The sequence below is a fragment of the Brassica napus genome, chromosome C3 (genome assembly GCF_020379485.1).
Source record: "Brassica napus cultivar Da-Ae chromosome C3, Da-Ae, whole genome shotgun sequence".
NCBI classification, from domain to species: domain Eukaryota; kingdom Viridiplantae; phylum Streptophyta; class Magnoliopsida; order Brassicales; family Brassicaceae; genus Brassica; species Brassica napus.
In genome coordinates this window covers 16,540,148-16,562,444 of record NC_063446.1, presented here as the reverse complement: position 1 = coordinate 16,562,444, position 22,297 = coordinate 16,540,148, and the positions used below count along the sequence as shown (strand labels likewise).

The 22,297-nt window shown below is 31.3% G+C and overlaps 3 protein-coding genes, 1 non-coding gene and 1 pseudogene across 4 annotated transcripts; 4 read left to right on the top strand and 1 right to left on the bottom strand.

The window, feature by feature from the left end:
- The first annotated feature begins 1,982 nt into the window (after positions 1 to 1,982).
- On the top strand, positions 1,983 to 2,888 carry LOC106437471 (histone H2B.3). The gene has a single exon (XM_013878365.3). It carries the CDS (start codon positions 2,297 to 2,299, stop codon positions 2,750 to 2,752), a length of 456 nt encoding a protein of 151 aa, XP_013733819.1. The 5' UTR covers positions 1,983 to 2,296; the 3' UTR covers positions 2,753 to 2,888.
- A 226-nt stretch (positions 2,889 to 3,114) lies between these two features.
- On the top strand, positions 3,115 to 4,192 carry BNAC03G26420D. Its single transcript, XM_013878313.3, has one exon. The coding sequence runs from the start codon at positions 3,715 to 3,717 to the stop codon at positions 4,051 to 4,053; it is 339 nt and encodes a 112-aa protein (XP_013733767.1). The 5' UTR covers positions 3,115 to 3,714; the 3' UTR covers positions 4,054 to 4,192.
- A 143-nt stretch (positions 4,193 to 4,335) lies between these two features.
- Positions 4,336 to 4,407, top strand: TRNAC-GCA. The gene has a single exon. It is a non-coding gene; the product is annotated as a tRNA-Cys (tRNA).
- A 574-nt stretch (positions 4,408 to 4,981) lies between these two features.
- LOC106437381 (histone H4) lies at positions 4,982 to 5,469 on the bottom strand. Its single transcript, XM_013878275.3, has one exon. It carries the CDS (start codon positions 5,399 to 5,401, stop codon positions 5,090 to 5,092), a length of 312 nt encoding a protein of 103 aa, XP_013733729.1. The 5' UTR covers positions 5,402 to 5,469; the 3' UTR covers positions 4,982 to 5,089.
- Positions 5,470 to 19,142: 13,673 nt separating this feature from the next.
- LOC106437458 lies at positions 19,143 to 21,483 on the top strand (annotated as a pseudogene).
- Positions 21,484 to 22,297: the final 814 nt, after the last annotated feature.

Sequence of the window (22,297 nt, the reverse complement as noted above, 5' to 3'; positions counted from 1 at the left end):
TAAAAATTTATGGGAAGATTTTAAATGAGATGATTATTAATATTTTTTTAATAAAATGATACTATTTATAGAAATAAACATTAATGTCGGCTGATCCTAACTTATTTGACCAAAAAATATTTTTAAAAATTAATTTGTTAAGATATCTTAATTCCCCTAAAAAATTTAAATTTATATATTCACAATAGTAATACTAAAAAATAGAAATATTTCTTATACGATCCAACATCTTTAAAACCATTCCTCAAACAACATAAATAACAAAAACAAAAAAATATTATCATATAAATAAATTTTGGTTTTCTCTTATATTTTTTTATATTTTTTTGAATAGTCAAAAATTCATCAAAGTACAAAAAGTTAAAAATTTAAAAGTTTTTTCAATTTTATGTACGATTTAAAATTATATAGAAATTTAATTTTAGAAATATTAATAGTTTTCTATGGGTTTTTAAATTGATCAACGAGGATTAGGTCACGGGTTAATGATTTTTTTATAGATTTTTAACAGGTTTTATCATATTTTTAATCAACAAAACTTTCATTAAATTTGAACCAGATTATATAAAGATCACCAAATTTACATCCGGGCGTGATATGAAAACAATGAATATTTGTTTTAACATAAATACATAGATCAATATTTTAAAAATAGTAGTAAATAGTAATATCAACTAACATTTTGCTCCAAAATCAAATCCGCTATTTGAAAACGTGGATCAAAATCTAGTCCAATATTGAAACAGTTGTATTGAAACGATATACATTTTTGGACTGGATATTTACCAAATGATGGATAGTATAAAGGATGGAATATTAATGTTTTATGAGGGAGGAGTATAATGCTGTATAAGGAAGGGTGTAGTTACTAAATAATCCATAGTATAAGGGCAGAAATATTAATTATTTCTGATGAGTTTTAATTTAGGGTCCCTTTAATTTATAATAGAATGATATATTTAATAAAGAAATAAATATTTAACGTTTTGTACTTCAACTTTAATAAAGTAAATGGTATTGGATCATATGGTTCACGACAAACGATCATATATGTCAAACCAACTAGAACAATTCGGTGATATGCTCGATTTGGTTTCAGTTTGGCAGAAACTGGAACAATTTGGATTTCGAAAGTCTTAAACGAAGATCAAATCTTAGTATGATAATCATGATTTAGAGTGTTAGTACACTTTGATCATCAACTCATCTCATTAGAGTGTTAATACACTTCTAACAGTTTGATTTTTTTTTTGTGAATAAAATTCCATTCAATCTTCAAAGTCAAAGGACTTGAACCAAAACCAGAGAGAAAGAAACAAAGCTGGGAAGCCAACTCCATAAAGAAACCGCGACAACAAGGATTTGAGATCCAGCATTGCTTGGTTCGTGATAGCAGGAGCTAACATTTATACTCGTCTCTTTCTTTCTTTTCTCAACCAACTTTCTTAATCTCTTTTCAATACTAAACTTGATGTTAATGTTATGTTTTTTTTTAAGAGCTCGATAATTATGCTATTACAACTATGAAAAATATTACAGACGATTCTACAGCCGACAATTCTACCTGCCGTATGAGAATTCACGTATGACTGCATCACATGAGCCGCCCTATCGGATCCACGCTTGACAGTATTCCTTGCGCCATGTTGTAGATCTCTTGTAAGCTTTTTCTCCTTTAATTCATATAATTCTGTCTTCTCCGGGAATTGAAACTCAGATCTCATGGTGTAAAACCATTAATGAACCCTTGGTTAAACCACTGGACCAAGGGGTTTCCACAAAATAAAAAAGGGTGCAACACGAAGACTTGCCGGGAGGTAACCCAACTTAGTACTACTCTAGTCCAAACACGCTTAAGCGCTGAGTTCTGATGGGATCCCATTAATGTTATGTTTTGTACGCTTAAGCGCTGAGTTCTGATGGGATCCCATTAATGTTATGTTTTGTTAGTGTTTTTCAATCAATTGGAAATATCTCAATAAATGTTTACTCGCGTTTATTTATTTTTCTTTATAATTACATCACACCTTACCAAAGACAAAAAGCGATGGTCCACGTCAGCGATCCGAAAAGAAAAAACACATATCTAACAACCGTTGATTTAGATATATAATCTCATCCATCCAACGGACATAGTCGTCTTACGTCAGCGATCCTCGTGAATAAATCTTATCCAATAGAATGTGTTTGTTCTTCCTTCTTAATATCTCCACACGCTTCAGAGTTCCTTCATCCCAAAACCTAAATCTCGTCTTCGTTTCCGAGAAAATCAAAGAAAAAGAGAGAGAGACTCACGATGGCACCAAAGGCAGGAAAGAAACCAGCAGAGAAGAAACCCGCCGCCGCAGAGAAGCCAGTGGAGGAAGAGAAGGTAGCGGAGAAAGCACCAGCTGAGAAGAAGCCCAAGGCCGGAAAGAAGCTACCTAAGGAAGCCATCGGCGCGACCGACAAGAAGAAGAAGCGCAGCAAGAAGAACATCGAGACGTACAAGATATACATCTTCAAGGTTCTTAAGCAAGTCCACCCAGACATCGGAATCTCGAGTAAGGCCATGGGGATCATGAACAGCTTCATCAACGACATCTTCGAGAAGCTTGCTCAGGAAGCGTCGAAACTCGCAAGGTACAACAAGAAGCCGACCATTACTTCTCGCGAGATCCAGACAGCTGTTAGACTTGTTCTTCCTGGTGAGCTTGCTAAGCACGCCGTGTCTGAAGGAACCAAGGCTGTGACTAAGTTTACTAGCTCTTGAATGAAATCACTTGTTAGGATTCTAGATCTGAGCGCTTTTGGGTTTGTCTTTTGGTATGGATTATGCTCATCTTAGCTTTATGATTTGGTGACTGTGTAAGAACATATGGAATGATTAATCGTCTCTTTCTGTTTAACTCTCATTCTTCGAATTAGTTTAACCTGAAATTAATCTCATTTAGCCTATTTTTAAACTAGATGTGATCTTCTAGGGAGAGACAGTTGCTAAACTTGTACTAAAATATCATTCAACCATAATCCAAACGCAAAAGCTAACGAGAGAGAGTTTGAATTGGATGTTCTTTATTGGTTCACTTGTAAGACTCATATTAGTATTTAATTAAACCTCACCTGACAACAAGAATATAAATAGTTAATGCATCACTAACTTGAGAGGTTAATCACCGACTTTTGTTAAATTATTGCCACATACTTGCGTTTTGATTAAGTCAAAGCCACAAACTTTACTGGAATTGAAAACTACCACCTGTTTGCTACACTCATCATCATTGTAAAATCTAATGACTCGACAATTCCCAACCATTCAGTGTCCTCTACACTATCATTACACAACACCTTCAAACTGAAACTAGTTTTGAGGTGGACATTTCTCGGTCGTTGGTTAGTTAGGTGATGATCATCAATAAAACCCACTCCCTACCATTTTATAATTTTAATTAAGCAACACCACAACCTTATAATAATTTCTGATTGTATTGATAAATTTCGTTACATATATTATTTTTGGACGAAGAGATGGCAAAACTGTAATTCAAAGAGGAGTTCACTAAACGTGCAAGCGTCCTCTCTCCCACTCTTCTTTGTCACACACGCAGAAATCGCATCCTTCTTTTGCTCCTCTTCCTTAAGGCAAATCTCATTCAGATCGTCTCATCTGCAAAGAAAAATAAATATTTAATTTGGTTAGTTTCTCGTCGAAATTTGGATGTGCTGTCGTTTCCAATGGAGCCAATTCTTAGGAAAATCTCAGCGTCGCCTTGGCCGGTTCTTGTACAAGCCGCCACGTGGACATTGCTCCTAATGCTGACGGTGGGTTTTGCGTCTTTCGCACCAGAGATGGCGTTTGTGTCTACATTGTCATCTTCCTCAAATCTCTGCGACGGAGGAAATGGGTTGGTGAGGATTCCAATTGATTTACCGGGAGAGATGGTGTGCGTGCCGTCTGAAACAGTTAAGCGATCAGCTTTCGACCTTTTCGTGCCGACGATATTCGCAGGAGTTATGGTCGTTGCATCAGTCTCTCTAATCCGATCGTGTTTTGGGATGGAAACCCACATATAACGTGACTCTTTTGAAAAAAAAAAAAAAAAAAAAAAAAAGTGACTCTTTTGAAAGCTCGTTTAAATTATTGCGTTTCTAGCTTAATCCAATGTAGAAACTAGTGTCTCGAGTCACTACCTTAATACACTTTTTTTTTTTTGACAACCTCTACCTAAATATTTTTTTCAACATACAATCTATAAATGTATGTTTTGGAATCGAAATACGTATGATTCTTGGATCATAATTTGTGCATCTTGCATATCTAGTAATATATTTCTATATCCAATCTACGAACAGCAAGGGTCCTTAGCTCAGTGGTAGAGCAATTGACTGCAGATCAATAGGTCACCGGTTCGAATCCGGTAGGGCCCTTCCTTTTTCCTTATTTTTCAAAGTTATATTGCCATTTGATTATCTGATTATGATCTAACGGTTTATGCATCGTTTGGAAGGTTTTATCCTGGATTGATGATGTGGCGTGCGGTCCTTAATTTGTGGTTTTTCTTAAAACATCTGAAATTTCAGACTCTCTAGAAGTTTGCCGCCGAACAAAACAACTTAAAATTTTAGCTTCGCGGTTCAATTTCACAGTACTGTAAAACGAAATTTTTGGATTTTTCTTTCTGTTAGAAGTTAGAAGAACTATGTTGCTGATAAACAAACTTCGACAATGCAATTCAATTCAAACACAACATCACAGTGATAATAATGCTAAGTAACTTGGGACAGGGAAGAGCGAAAATTAGTTTTATTTTACTAATTTTCACAAACCCTAGACAGTAAATTCCATATTTTCTCTTTATAAACTCAACAAAATTGATAAATTTAAGCAAAATAAATTTCTGGGCATCAGCAACAATTCCAATTCATGAAGATAGCCGTATCATCGTAATCAGGTTTATAAAGATTTAATAAAAACTTGAATTCTATCAGCGAAATAAAGAGATCTGATTAATCATATTTCCATTAACCGATAAAGAGAAGAACTTCGTTACAACACTTCTTGACCGCAAGACTTAATAGTAGCAACACAACACAACAAATCGAAAACGATTCAACCACCGAATCCGTAGAGAGTACGTCCTTGTCTCTTCAAAGCATAAACCACATCCATTGCCGTCACCGTCTTCCTCCTCGCGTGCTCGGTGTAAGTGACGGCGTCTCTGATCACATTCTCGAGAAAGATCTTCAGGACTCCTCTCGTTTCTTCGTAGATCAAACCGCTGATTCGCTTAACGCCTCCTCTGCGAGCAAGACGCCTGATCGCAGGCTTCGTAATTCCTTGGATGTTGTCTCTCAGAACCTTCCTGTGTCTCTTCGCTCCTCCTTTTCCCAATCCCTTTCCTCCCTTTCCTCTTCCTGACATTTTTCTTTGGAAACTTTCTCTAGAATATATAACTAAGTATTAGATTCAGATTGTGAATCGGAGGAAGCAGAGATGTAGATATTTATAAAAAGAGACTACTAAATCGTAGCCGTTCGATTATGTTTTCATTGTACGGCTGAGGATGGCGATCCGGGACTAATGAATCGACGGTTGGAAATTGCTTCTTAAGGTAAGACATGGATTGTGCTTTTCATTTGCTGGATTGTTCTGGTTTGGAGCATTTTATTGGACCAGTAAGTTAACCGGACCGGTTCTGAATGTGTTTATTGGGTTTGTTCGAACCGAAAACAAAACCTAGTCGTGAGCTCAGAGCAAAAAAAAACTTGTTTCTTTTATTTCTTTTTCCAACTTAAAAGACTCCATTGATTGATTATTTGACCAGAAAAAAATAATAAAAAATTTAGCAAAATTTCTTCTTGGTTATCCAATTCAATACCAACCTTGACAGTTTCAAAATATTAAAAATTTGCTAGCAAATGAATCTGTTTCCGCTCTCTACAATTTCATTGATACCTTGAAATGTATTACACCTTCACTTGACAAGTCGACGAACAACATACTGCTTCCCCTCCCATCTTTTTCTTCTCTTTAGGAATGGAAATGCATGCATCCCCGCATCTAGTTATATTTTTCACAATTCCCTATGAGCGAGCACAATGATATATTCATGTACAAAATATTATGGCAAAATAAAAAGTGCCAGTTGTTAATCGAATGAATCAATAAATTTTACTTTTTTGACTATAATGTTTCTAGGTTTGGAGAGCTGTTGAGATGAAATTGCACCACATGCCAGCCTTTTTCTTTATCACTCTCAAATTATATAGTAACGACAAAGATCAGCACAGGTTTACAGTAAAAGTGAAAAAAGTCCCGGAGACTATGATTTATATAGTTTATGTAATTAGAGTATTTTCGAGTAAACTTAGGTAGTTTTAATTTTAAAAAGCCCAACCAAATTATATATCTCTTCTGTTAAAAGAGAATTCATGACTTGGTTCATGTGTGATTTTTTAATTTGGACCATCCCTTAGAAAATTATTAAAATCAACTTTTATATAAATATTTAAATTATTTGAATTATTCTAAGACAAACAAATCAAATAGATATTCCTATATTTACTCTAAAATTATTTTTTAATAAAATCTTTTCATATTTTTTTATTTACAATATAAATATAAATAAATATATATATATATATTTAATTTTTTTATTAAAATAATTTTTTTAAATAATTAAATAATCTCGTGTTTATTTAACATAAATGTATATTCATTTTTCACTTAAACAAAACTTTTAAATATTTAGTTAATATCGTGTTTATTTTAAAATTAAATTTATATTTCATTTTAACTAAAACAAACTTTTAAAATATCGAATTAATTTTCTAACTATAACTAAATACATGTACAGTTTTGTATTAATCTGCGATATTAATTTAATATAATATTTTTCAATAAATCTTTGATCTTCACCAGTAAAAAATTTCAATTTGGAATTTTGTATCAAATGATTTAAAATATGAAAATTTAAAACAAATAAATTTAATTATTGTAAGTGAACTATAAAATTATTGTGTTTTAAAATGTTATATTAAACAATTAATAATATGGTAAATATTACAATTAATCATGTAAAACAAATAATTATGTGTGTAGAAATAAAATAATTACCCGCACGATTGTGCGGATCAAAATCTAATACCGTATATGATTATTTTCGATAAGTACCTAGTGCATACCATATCTAATGGGTGTTCGGGTAATTCTTGGTTTTTAAGAGACATGTCCAAACCGGTGTAAACCTAGTCAGAACTGAACGAAATCCAATAAAAAAAATACTGAATGAAGTATATAACATTAATACCAAAAATTTTAAAATCCAAAAAAATGTTTCGAATCTAAAAGAATGTCCAAATGCATATGCACATAGTCATGTGCCTCTATTTCCTCCAAACTTCGCCAAGTTTATTTTTTTGTTTCCTATCAACAACGAAAGATAAAGTAAACCACAGTTTTTTTAAAAGATACCCAAAAAAATTTGAATTCATAATTTTTAAACCAAGCATAAACAAACATTTAATAAATACGGTAACCTAATAAAATTTAGATTAAACTATATCTGTTTTCGTTCAGACTTAGGTTATGATTTTTTGCTTACTTCTGGTTTTCTTGATAAGAGTTGATAAAAAATATTTGATGTAGGAAACAGCCTACGCCATATGGTGGGCTTAAATATTTAGCTGGATTATATAGTGATGCACATAAGTATTTAGAATATTTCTAAATATTTTATTGTTTATTTTATTAATTAAATTAAATTTAGATAATTATTTTTATTATTTTAGAGTGTTATAGCTTTCTTATATATAGTTTTTTAATCTTAAGTTTGTGTTGAGTTTTTTAATTTGATTAAATTTTATTTTGTTCTTTGTTTTCGGTAGATCTATAGAGATCTCAGTAGATTTGAGAAAACATTAATCTTAAACCATGATTAATCCGGGGTTCTTAGGATAAGATTCTTACGGAAGTTAAGAAACTGTTTCTTAACTTCCGCTAAGAACCTTATCCTAAGGACTCCGGATTAATCATGCTCTTAGGTACTTAAATACTAAATAAGATTTTTGTATTGTCGTACCTTCCGTTACATCGATTAATATCAGAACTGGCACTTTGGTTTCTTAATCAAAGTTTGATTTTGTTTCTCTGATTACTATGTTGCTCAGACGTTATTATCCTACAGATGAATATCCGTGGAAGAAAGATTTGTACAAAAAGTACAAAAAAATTATTGGTCCTCCACTATATGATCAAATATGGTGAAGACATGATAATTATGAAACCAGACATTACATATTCGGCAAAGATCCGTTCAAAACAACAAAAACGCACAATGTCCCAATAAATTTAATATTTTGATTAGTTATATTAAATTTAGATAATTATCTTTATTGTTTTAATGTTTTATGTTTTTTATATATATTCTTTTACTCTTAAGTTTGTACTGATTTTTATCATTTGATCAATAAAAGTTAAAAATTTTCTATTTGTTTTTTGTTTTGGTAGATCTATAAGGATCTCAACGAATTTGAGAAAACATTGATTTTATGCATTCAGAGATTAAATAAGATTTTTATATTACTGTACTTTCCGCTGCATCATATAGTCTGCTTGATTTGTTCGCCGCTATTCTCACAACACATAGTACTTTTAACGCCTAATTACGTAACCTAATTAGTAGTCAGAAATGTCAGTTGATTGTCTACTCTTCTCATCTCCACCTAAAGACTATTTTCAGCCACCTAATCGCGTTTAAGCAAAACCCCATGAAAGCTACTTACCAATTAAAAATCTAATTAACTATCTTAAATTCTTAATCACATCTTAAATCTCTCTTTTTATTGGACAAACATTACGCATATCTACTTCTGACCACCATTTATTCATCTTAGGTTGAGACTATCTATATATTTTAGAATTGCATTTTCGGGAAGTCTTATTTAAAAATTCATCATAAGTGTTCAATTCCGACATTTCTTAAATAAAGTATTTGGATATTTGAAAAGTTATATGTGGCAGATTTCAAAATTTATTTATTTTCATGTAGATGCCCCTGCCTACGTACATAGAAAATATTCCTGATATAATCAAATGGATTCTTAATTTAAAGTATTTAGAAGAATCTTTCGGAATCTTATGTCACTTTTTAACATTTATGATATGTCATCTGTTATTAAGCCGTACAAGTTATAAAATCTAAGTGATATGATTCTCTGATACGCTCTTGGTTGTGCTAACAAGACAAGTATTTCTCTGCTACTCAACGAACAGGATGAGTTGTATACGTTTATAAAATTGCATGTTGTGTGAAAAGAAACATATACTTTATGAGCTTAGAACAAAATCATCGGACGAATATCATTTTCTTAAAATTCAAGTTATACAATATTAGTTTGCTGTGTTAATTTATTTCTGTGTATATTAAAGTTGAACACTATTTATTATCATCCTTTATACAAATTATCTAATAATTTTCAGATAAATACAATTATATAATGCTACTTCTCGGAAACTCATATATGTTGTAAGCTGAACTGTCGATTCTCCATGTATAATTGTCTAACATGTAAGTTTTCTGTTGAACGATGATGTATACAACAACAAAAAAGTCTACTCTTAGTTTGTAGTATTTAACGTATCCGATCAAATAGATTGTTTTATTATGAGACTTTTTGATTTGGTTTTACTAATTTGCGAATTTCAAAAACTGCAATATATATATGTGAGTCTGTTTTTTTTGTTGTTTTAAACATTAAACTCACCTCATATGACATCAAGATCCATCAAACAATTTTTTGGCAAAGAGACTTGATGTTTGTTTCCATATACTTAACTTCAGATCCCAGCAAATCTAAAACTGTTATATATTAACGTTTTATTTTCACAGTTTTTTTTCCACTGTTTTTAAAGTAAAGAATATCACTTACTTGATAAGTAAATAACTCGTTAATACCTTTCAGAATTTGTATGTGTTAATATAATGGAAGCGCCAAAAAGTAGTATTACTTCGCACAGACGTTATGAATCCACTTGTCTTAGTTTACTAATTTTGTTTATGAGATACGATATACTCTTTTGTACTATAAATTAACTTCTTGCAGCAGCTTAAAAATCTGACTTTATAATTACTACAGTGCCTTTTCTGGTTGTAACCTACGTTACGTTATAATCACTACAGTACATTCAGTCTAGTAGGTTTTTTTGTTATTCTAAACAAAACCCATTTCATACTTTGATTTCTTCAGTGTTGGAATATTAAAAGATATCTAAGGTTTATCAGAAGAGCGACTATTCGTAGGCTTTGCGAATTACCTTTGAGTTGATACTAATTAATAAACACTCGGTAAGAGAATATTATTATTTTTGGTAAAAAAAGTGTTAAATTGGCCATTGTAGAGATAGTCTAAGGTCCTTAAGAGAATATTATTATTTGTGACTTCTTGCAGTACCATGATCATGATATTTTAATTATGATTTTTCAGAGGAAATTAGGTTATTTTGCATGTTTTAGGAAATACAACTCTATAAATGTGTATATATTTGTAAGAAAAGAGTGATTATGTATCATTTTCGGATCGTCTCCAATCTAACAGTAAAACACCGTTTTAGTTTAGTTTCACGCTAATTTTTTCTAGTAAAGTTATAGTACTACATCAAAGTGCGATACATATTTACACCATTAAACATTATTCAGTTATTATATTAATAAAATATAAAATTAAATAAATATCTAAGATAAATACAATAAAAAAAAGTAAAATAAAATATATCTTATTATGATATACTTACATAATAATTATTTATTGAACATATTAAATTTTAATAGTAAATTTTAATTTTAAAATATAATGATAAAACTATTTTTAGTGTAAAAACTAGTGTCGTCTTTGTCAGAAAAAAAATCTAAGGCCATGGTTGAAAATGAAAATAATTTAACAGTTTGAATTATAATCAATAATCTGTTTTTACATATAGAATATGACTGGTTAGCATTGTAAGAGTAAATAAAAGAGGTGGAAATTATTACTTTTATTTGCTAATCAAGTAGAATTGTTTTCTCTCTAAATTACTCTAGTTACTATCTAGCAAAACTAATTTTTTTCTTTTTTCCTCTCTTTACCATTTTATGTTTCTCCCTCATTTTCACTTTTACTATACTTTTCTTTTACACTATAAATTACTGATCACAACCTTAGTGCTATGGATAGGAGATATCCAAATGAGTTAAAACGAAATCATCAAAGTGCCAACAAAATAGTTAAAAAAAAAAGTGCCACCAAATAGAAAAGAAAAAAAAAATCGTAGGAAAAATAAATAGACGAGACATGAAAGTAAAAATAATTGTCGGTGGAAATAAAAAGAAGAGCAAAAAACAAATTGTCGAGTCTGACAAAGCTTGCATGCCGATCAATTATTTATTATTCATATTTTGTAATATATAAACTTCTCCATCTATCGTACACTCTATTTATTTAGTTTCTTTTTCTAATTATATTAATATTTTCCCCAAACCATACATCACCGTTTTATATTTTATTTTTGAATGATTATTTGTTGGCTTATTTGTGTAATAAACATAAAAAGGAAATTAGTTTTGTAGATAAAAGGTAAAGATAGGACTTATTATTTGGATGAACCAATAGGATTGTGTTATTTCATATTCGATATCTTTTAAAAAAGAAAACAAAATATTGTCAAATTATATTATCTTTTTAAAATTAAAAGGTAAAAAGAAATAAATAAAAAATAGTAGTAATTACAAAAAAAAATATTTTTAACGTCGTCAGCAAAACATTAAACCCTATATCCTAATCCCTAAACCCTAAATCCTAAACCTTAAACCCTTGGGTAAACCTTAGACTCTAGGATAAATCTTAAACTCTAGGATAAATCTTAAACTTTAAATCAAAATCACTAAACACTAAAACACTCAGGGTTTAGGGTCTAAAACACTCAGGGTTTAGGGTTTAGGGTTTAGGGTTTAGGATTTAGGGTTTAGAGTTTTAAGGTTTAGTGTTTTTATTTAGAGTTTAGGATTTATCCAAGGGTTTAGGGTTTATCCAAGGGTTTAGAGTTTACCCAAGAGTTTAAGGTTTACCCAAGGGTTTAGGTTTATCCAAGGGTTTAGGGTTTAGGATTTAGGGTTTAGGGATTAGGATTTAGGGTTTAGTGTTTTGCTGACGACGTTAAAAAGATTTTTTTAATTCTTTTTTCTGTAGGTGCTATTTTTTTTAACTTTTTTAATTTTAAAAACATAATATAACTTGATAATATTTTGTTTCTTTTTTTAAAAGATATCGAAATTGAAATAATGAAATCTTATTGGCTGGTGAATCTAAAAGTTCACCCTGGGGGTGAATCCAAGAATAACTCTAAAATACTAAGAAAAAAAAGGAAATTTGACTTTTTTGGATATAATGCAACTTATGTTATCTGTTAACCCAAAATAATAACAGATGACCAAAAAAATAAATAGATAAACCACGTCACGATAGTCTAATGGTCTCCACTAGAGAAAAAATCGTCTCGTTGATCTAGACCAGGGATCGATTTTCTTCCAGTGCGAAATTATTAACTCCGCGTCTGGCTACAGTCAATTAATATGGGGTGAAATCGGCGATCTTTCGGGATATCTTTCGCGGATCAGGTGCTACTCAGATTCCATAAAATATCTCGATATCCGGATCATAAAAAAAGAATAATAATAATAATAATAATATTAATAATAATAATAATAAAAATAAATGTCACGATTCTTTTATTTGAGATACTTAACTACTAACATAGTGTTTCTATAGGGGTATCATCAGAATTTTTCAAGAGCAATATTTTTTTTGCAAAATAAGATCCTAACTAGATGATAATCCGCGCGCATGCGCAGAGTAAGTTCATATAATAATGTTTGCTAATTAAATAGTTTTAACATTTTGCAACACTACGGTCTTTAACGATTGTAAAATGCGAATACAAATGTGGGTCTCTTAAATTTATCATCATTGTTGAAGAGTTAATGTATTACAACTCATTTTAATTATTTTTAAGGCTTCATATGTACAAAAAGAAATTAAGTTTTTCGGTTGACATAAATCACCAAAACTAAATAGACAACATCGATTGTATAATGACGAAAGGGGATTAGGTTGTCTGCTCTCGATTACATTCCTAAACCATTGAGGTCACCTAAAGTGAAACTCGACAAATAAGACCAGAGCCGTTGGTGCCGTAAGCTTAGAATTCAGTGCATGACCAACTGCAACCTCACCGAGTGGTGTATATTCCACCTTAGGAAACACCAAATAGTCTGGAACTAAGGCATTGTAATCTTGCAAGGGAGCCGTAGAGCAGCTCAAAAGGACATGTGACCATAGGCTCCAGCGATCCGTTGAACTACCAAACATCCCTCTGAAAGTCGGGTTGAGGTTTTGGCATGAACACACGATTCAGCTCGCTCTCCAGGAGAAAACAAAGTGAAGCTACTTGATAACACTGTAATTTGGTACTGCAAATGCTTCACCATGAAACGTGACCACCACTGAGACTCAAATCCCCTCCTTAACCAAGCGAAAGAGCTTGAACCTCCTCACGACTGTCTATGAGAACCATAGAGCATTTTCTCCTAAGTGAAGCCTTCATGCAGTTACGAAGCTCCGTTTATCCAGAATGAAGCGCCATTGTTCCAATCTCCCGCAAGGCCATAGACGATCCTTTACAGCTATAGAAACCGCAGCAGCACGCGACTCGTGAGCCCATCCAGCTTACATACGTCCGCCTTTTGGATCTCCGGTTACTTCGTTGAGACAATGAGGCCTCAACGTTCACTTCGCGAGGTTAGGGATGTCAGAGCCTTCCAAAAGCGGTAAGCAAGCTCCACACGCCCAATCACGCGCCCCTCTCCTTTCAAATCCGAGACACCAAGGTCCATATCTACATAAAAGGGTGACACCAACGGAACCACCCACCTCCATCTCGTTGTTGAGAACCGACGAGTCAAGCTTGAAAACTACTGTTGGAGCCTACCAACAAACCCTAAAAGCCTACCTTTTCCAATGGTTCTTCTTCACACAGCTTGCCTAAGTTCCAGAGGTTCGCCTTCCTTCAACCAGTCTCGTCTCCGCTGCGGTCAGATTCAAGACAAGGGCCTCCGTCGAATTCCAGAAACACTGTGCATATCACCAGGAAGAGAGAGAACTACCATGAGAGCAAAAGAAAACATAGGAGTAGGGGAAAGGAAGCCTCCGGCTCCGGGAGTGGTCATCAGACACCGGGGGACGCCGCCAATCTAAGGTTTTCCATGCTTTTTTGTTGAGAGAGTTCTCGAGTTTTTTTTTTCTTTTTTGATTTTTAATTATATGGTTTCTACGGGGAGAAGTTAATTCTCTAAACTTCGTCTTTATTTTCTCTTCAACATATTTTTGATAATATCATAAATTACAATTTTATAATATTACGGCTAAAAAAATTAAAAAATGAAGATTTTTAAAAGATATATTGAGTTCTATAAAAATTACAATATATGCACGACTAATTTTTATATTGCCAACTAGATCTGATCTGGTTATTTAATTTGCATGTTTTGTAAATAAAGAAAAAATGCAAAATGTATCTCATCAATAAAAGAGCTTTTTTTTTTCATTCGAGAAAACTCTTTTTGTTAGTAGTGTAACTCTTTTTGTTAGTAGTGTGCATCAAATTGATTACTCTTTATGTCACCAAATTAATAGACAAAAGATTTTGCTCTTTTTTTCACCCGAAAACATTAATTGAACAAAAAAAGAAGTGAAAAAGCATTTGATATAGGAGTATGGTCAAGTCTACATCGGGAAACAAAAGTCATCTAGCGCCACTTGGACTCCGACGAGAAAAAAACTTTCAAAGTGGGGGGCCCTGTTGGCTTTTAGTATCATACTGACCACCCATTTATAAGCTTTTCGTTCGAAATAATTATGTGCCCAATCACCTAAGATCATTTCCAACTAGTCTCCCTATTATTAAAAGAGAACTACTCATTTAAAAATGTTCTTACTTCATTAATTTTTTTTTTTCGATTGTCTTTTTCAATTGCACTTAAATATCCTAAAATTAATAAAATTGTCTAATTTATTATTTGTCATTTCAGTTACATTAATAAAATATACTTAAATGAATTTAAACTTCCTATTTTATTGTTTGTCTTTTTCAGTTATCTTAACGAAATATCCTTAAAATAAATTTAGACATAATTTCATTTAATCAACCAAAAAAACTCATGAGTTATCCTTACGTGCATAATTTTAATAATGAAGATTTTTAAAAACGTGCATCATTAAAATGTTACCTAAAACATGCAACACTAATATATAACATGCATCAATAAAATTAGAATTTGACTCACACAATTGTACGGATATTATTTTTAGTTGATTAAATTTAAAAATAATTATTTATTCAAAAAATATTTAAGAATGATTATGTTTTTAAAAATTATATGGTATTATTTGCTCATAACTCATTTGTCATTTGATAAATTGTTAGAAAGAAAATTTTAGCATAATATAACTCAGTTGTCATTTGCTAAATTTATGGTTTTTATTTATATTTTTTATTATTTAATTATAATATTTTCATTTTATATTTGAAAGATAAATGAATTTTCTTTCAAACAATATTTTTGTAAATGTATTTTTTAAGAAATAATCAGTTAAAATTGTTATTATCATTGAATATAATTATTTTTGACATAATTTGAGTTTTCGTTTACATCAAAACTTATCATATTTTAGGATAATTTTAATTTAAAATGTAATTTTCATATTTTTCAAACAAATTCTAAAAATATTTTTTAAATATCTTGTTATAATTGTTAAAAAAATATTGAGTTGCATTTCAAATAAAAAGGTGAAGATATTAAAAATATTCTAATTAAAATATGTAAAATTTAATATAGTTTTAAGGAAATTGTCAAAATAAAAAAAATTACACATAAAATAATCATGATTTTTGTTAACTGGGCGGATCATTATTTATATGATATCACGAAAGAAAAATTTCTGTTTTTAAAATTATCTAATTAACTCTATACTCATTTTTTAAATATTTTTATATGATATCACACATTCGTAAAAAAATAGATAGTTTAAAATGCAAAAAAAAATATTTACTTAATGAATATAATATAAACGAATATTACAAATACATAATTTAATAAAATAAATAATTAAAAACTGAAAATTTATATTGGCGCGCGGATCAGAGTCTAGTTTTTTTCTAAGACACACTCTTAAATAAAGAAAGAAACTCAAAAAAGAAGAAGATAGTTCTCCAATCATGATCTTTAAATATTTCTTAAATTTTATAATATATTATATTTTTGTCCTCAATATTATCAGTAATTACTAAACTTTCAAAATCAATAAACATACTATTTGACAGATATTAAAATAAAATACTTTTAAAAAATATAATAATATGTAATCAAATATAACTATAAATAGTATAAAAATGTTAATAATATATTTTTAATCGAAATAGTTTTAAAAAAACATAACGATAAGTACTAAAATATAATATATAAAAAGTTATTCATGCAGTTTCAAGGCATATATAATTATATATACTAAAATAAAAGGTGGATAGTGTTTTAAAGGGATAGACAATGCTTTTTTAAATTTGATAGTATACTATTCACTCTTTAATATTTAAGAGGATAATAAACTGTTGGAAATGAAAATCCCTTAAAAAAATAAAGATATTGACTGTTAGAAATGCTCTAACTATGCAGACGTGTGTATGTGTGAAAGGAGGATTCACGAGTTTGTTTGTTAAAATATCTAAGGATTAACGTAAGGCCGGGCATAGGAGCGTAAAACATGGTCTCGGCCTCCAAATTTTTTATAGATATTTATATAGAGATAAACCCTTAAATTAAAAAAAGTTATATTAATTTTTTTTTTAAATGTTTATAGTCTTCAAAATTTCAGATCTAGGTTGATATATAAACATTTCATCATTTTGTCGTTTATATTCATGAATTTTAAACTTATTAATTTAGTGTTATTATTTACAGTATTTATAGATGTTTATTTAGCAAAGGTTTCAGGCAGGTTTCAGGCTGTTTTAGTGATTTGTAAATATGTTTTATTCTACTTTTTATCATTGTTAAATATTATCCATGTATTTTTTTTTATTATTGTATGATCTCATCTAAGGAAGTGTATTCAACCGAGAGTTTTAGGTGATATGTGTTAAAATGACAAATTCAACATGAATTTTAAAAACTCATTTAAAATCCAGTGTTATTGAACTTGACATTTTATAAAGAACTCTGAAATCCACTGTTATTGAAAATATTTTAAATTGTGGAATTTTAAAGTTTTCAGGTGATTTTAGAGTGTTTAGGTGGAGTTTCTTAGTTAAAAAAAATTAAAACTCAAATCCCATAGTTTTAGGTGATATTCTAGAGTGGTTTAACAAAAATCATTTTATTCTATGTAATTCGTTAAAATCATCTAAAACTTCATTAAAAATCAAATCACCTCAAATTTTTGATTGAATACACGCCCCCCTAAGATTATTCAGATTTACATGGTTCATGTTCAAAAAGATATCGAGTTTGATTTTAAAATTATTAAATCATTAATTTCTTTTTGTTTTGATAACCGTGGGGTTCAGGCGACCGAAGTCAAACGACTAGTTCCACGAGGTCCACGGTACTCCACGTATTCTTGCCATTTAAGATAGTTCCGATGGCCATCAAAAATAAAACCATGGTATCACCGTATTAGGTTTATTTTCTCTTAAACGCCACTGAGCTACCCCGCTCTTTATCATCATTAAAACTGAAACTCAATATCTTTGTATGTTTAGATTAGAGGTAACACAGAAAACATGAAAAACTTAAAATTTTACATAAAATAATAAACAGCTATAGAAGATATTTTTAAAAAAAAATGTTTTGCATTGTTGACAATCGTTTTGTCACAATAGTTTTGAAGTAGAAGAAAATTACTAGAAGAAAAAATTGGCCACTGCAAATTTTTTATTACTGAACTCTGTCTAAACTCTAAACCTGCAATTAGAATTAGAAAAGGAGATGAAGTGGTGTCTACCTATATGGCTATATGGAGATAAAAGAAAAAAATCGGAGAAATAATAGAAATAGTGTCTCATATTCGAAGAACGTAATACCATCGGTTCGGAATGTTCTGTTATCACCAAAGAAATTAGCAAAGAAATTAGTAAAGTAAATTTCTTTTTAATTTATTTGTTGTTTTTTGCTAAACATTTATTTCATAAATTATTATAACTTTATATTATACATTTTAATTTTTTTGGTCTTTACATTTTTGTGCCATACGTGCATTTCTTGTTTGTCTTCCCTAGTTTATCTTTATTAAAAATAAATAAAACTTACAATAAAAAATATTGGCAACACACGAAAAATTGTTTTGTAGATTAAAAATAGATAAATACCACATGATAACAATAAAAAAGCCGTTAAAAAAATAAAATATATTTTTTGTTTGTTTCAAAATAGCATATAAAGAAAAATATACAAAATATTATTCATTAAAAAAATATAAACACACATTACTCCTAAAATTAATTTTTTATGAATTAGGTTTAAATTCTAGGAGTGGGAGTTTATGGGCTATGGTTAAAAATTTAGGGTGTAAATTGGAATTTTTTATTTTTAATATTTATGTATTTCAAATTTATTATTTTTACTAGTATTATTTTTTTTATTTTTAATGAATGTTATTCTATGGTTGTTTTTTTTCATTTTGTGCTATTTTTATGATAATTATTTTGTGCTTTTTAGAAAAATTATCTTTAAAATTATTTAAAAAAATAAGCCGGTAGAAGCATGATTTTTCAGTATATGATATGTGCATTAACGTGTCTAATTTTCTTAATAACAAATCATTTGTGATTTGAACAGAATGCATTAAAAAATATTTGTCACTAAAAAAAGAGGATAGAAAATATATGACAAGCTGCCCGAGTAACTATAATCAAACTGACACGGGCAAACAAAAAATGCTGCCCGTTGGGCGATCCTCAAAGTTCCAACACCAATAGAGTCGTCGTCTCCGTCTCTCTCTCTCTTTTAATTTTTTTTTACAAAAAGGAATCACTTTCCAAAAGGAAAAAAAGATTTAAAAAATTAATATCTCAATGCCTATCAACTTGTACATAAATGGGAAACTTCCCTCTTCTTCTCCATTGCAATCCCAAGAAGCCCCAACCACCGTGGCGCTTTATTCTCTCGCCTGAGCGCTTCACCGGTGGCAGACGGTGTCGTGATTCCTATCCTCCTAACCTTCACATCATCTCTCTAGAGAAGCTGAGATGGGGCAGAGCATGAGCTGTGGAACGAGACCGGAGCACGGTATATTCGCCTCCGTGCAGTGCGGCGACATCGTCACTGTGCGTCGAGTGATGACTTCGGATCCGAGTCTGTTGCATCAGACCACTCCTTATGATCGTCACTCCGTTCTTCACGTCGCCGCTGCTAGTGGCCAGATCGAGGTTAGTTTTCTCCGAGATCTCACCGGAATATCGCATTTCTGATGTTTTCTGTTTTGCAGATTTTGACCTTGCTTTTGGAACGATTTGAGAATCCAGATGTGTTGAATCGTCACAAGCAGGTTTGAAATAACATCTGATTCGCATTTATGTTGCTGAAAACTTTTGACCTGATTGCGATTCTTGTAGACTCCGTTAATGTTGGCTGCTATGTATGGAAGGATCTCTTGCGTGAAGAAGCTCGCTGAAGTTGGAGCTAATGTAAGCTCACAACACGTCTCCTTTAATCTTCCACCTTCTTGAAAATTTGTTGTTGAGAGATCTTTCTTGGGAATCAATCTGCAGGTTTTGATGTTTGATTCTGTCAATAGAAGAACATGCTTGCACTACGCAGCTTACTATGGACACGCTGATTGTGTTCAAGCCATTCTCTCCGCTGCTCAATCCAGTCCCGTTGCTGTTCATTGGTGGGTCTCTTTCCAAATCTTGATCACTTTTCTTGATTCAAAAAGGTCACACTTGAGATTTGCATTTATTCAGGGGATATGCTTTTTTTTTTTTTTTTTTTGGTCAAACATTCAGGGGATATGCTAGATTTGTGAATATTAGAGATGACAAAGGAGCAACACCGTTGCATCTAGCTGCCAGGCAAAGACGGCCTGGATGTGTGAATGTTCTGTTGGATAGTGGTTCTCTTGTTTGTGCTAATACTAGCCTATATGGGTAATACAATCATTTCATTTGAAATCAAACATTTGTTAGAAGTTTCAGTGTTTTGGGACTAATCCTCCAAGCTTTGTTTAAACAGGTCTCCAGGGAGCACACCTCTTCATTTGGCAGCAAGAAGCGGATCTATCGATTGCGTCAGAAAATTGCTTGCTTGGGGTGCTGACCGTCTTCAAAGAGACACTTCTGGGTATATAAACATTCTCTTTTGCCACTTTCCTAAGCTTTATTTAAAGTCTTGTGGTATGATCATGCGAGCAGCCATTGAATCTTGAAATCATGTTTTCAGGCGGATACCCTATGTTGTTGCCATGAAACACAAGCACGGGGCATGTGGAGCGTTGCTTAACCCGTCTTCTGCAGAGCCACTGGTCTGGCCATCTCCTTTAAAGTTCATCAGCGAGCTTAATGACGAGGCAAAACTGCTCTTAGAACAGGCACTGATGGATGCTAACAGAGAGAGAGAGGAAACCATTCTCAAAGGAACTGCTTACTCACCATCTTTCTCTGACACCGCCTCAGGTGATAACATGTCTGAGGTACTGTCACACCCGCTTAGTTGACATAAGGCTTCTTCAATTGTCTGTTTGATAATATGTAAAATGTTCTAATAACGCGGTATAATACGTTGTTAACAGATGAGTGACTCGGAACTCTGTTGCATTTGCTTTGAGCAAGTATGCACTATTGAAGTCAAAGACTGTGGTCACCAAATGTGTGCGCAATGCACACTTGCACTGTGCTGTCACAACAAACCTAACCCAACGACCTCAACCGTGACACCACCGGTGTGCCCGTTCTGTAGAAGTGTCATCGTACGGTTAGTCGTCGCCCAGAACAACAACAACGACAAGAGCAAGAGCCAATATGAAGTTGTTGATCATGAGGCAGGTGATGTAAACTCCTCAAAACTCAGAAAGCATAGAAGATCGATAAACCTTGGCGAAGAAAGTAGCAGTTTCATGGGTCTTTCAAGCATTGGATCGTTCGGAAGGATAACCGGCCGTAGCTCGGGAAGGATCGCAGCCGACAACGAGCTGATGAACCCATTTTGTGAGGATCGGGTCCACATATCAGTAAGGGGTGAATGTTTAAAAGATAGATGAAATTTATTATGTAGATTGAAATAAGGAAAAATGACGTTGAATTATGTAATGCAATGATTTGTTGTTTCTTTGATAAGTTTGTCAAAAAAGGAATTTGTTTGTTGTTATTATTTGGTCACTTTTATTGTATGAAAGGTAATTTGATAAATCTTCTCTTTTGTCTCACTTGATTTTCTTTATAAAAATTTATATTTTACCAATTTTTATATATGGTAATGAACTAATGACTAATAATTTAATATTATAACTGAAGTAAAATTTCTGTTCAATATTTATTTTTGTCAAAGATTTTGAAATATGGTAAATGGTAATCTCTTATATACTAAAGCGCAAGTCGTCTGACGAATAAAAATCTGACTTGTGGCATATCATTTAAAATTTAAAGAAAAAATGTAATTTTTTTGTTAAGAGAAAACAGTTTCGTTTATTAAAATAACTGATATATATATATATATATATATATATATTTTTTTTTTTTTTTCAGTACAAAATTAAAATCTAGATAAAATAAAAATTTCTATTATTTCTCCCACTAACATCATGATCCCACAATCTTTAAAACCGTTAATTTTTTTCTATCTCACGATATTATGAATTCTTTTCTACCTGTAATTGCTCCATTGTCTCTCTCTCTCTCTATATATATATATATATGAGAGTTATATCAAATTTCAATTTCTAACAAGACAGATCGATGACTTCTAATGATCGTGTCAACATTGTCAAGTCAACAATTCTATATCTAGATCGGCATGGTTTTTGTGCCAAGGCACACCAATACTCTTTTTGCGCCAAAGAACATCTTTTCAAAGTTAGAAGATGAAGGTTAAAATTCAGTTTAGTGAGACTAAATACGTTAAACTCTTATTCAATACTCAAATCCTAATTTATGACATGTTGATTGTTTCATGAAACTTTTTTTCTTCTAACCTACTTTTTTTTCTTTTGCTCTGTAGATTTTGGCAAAGCGACATTCTTA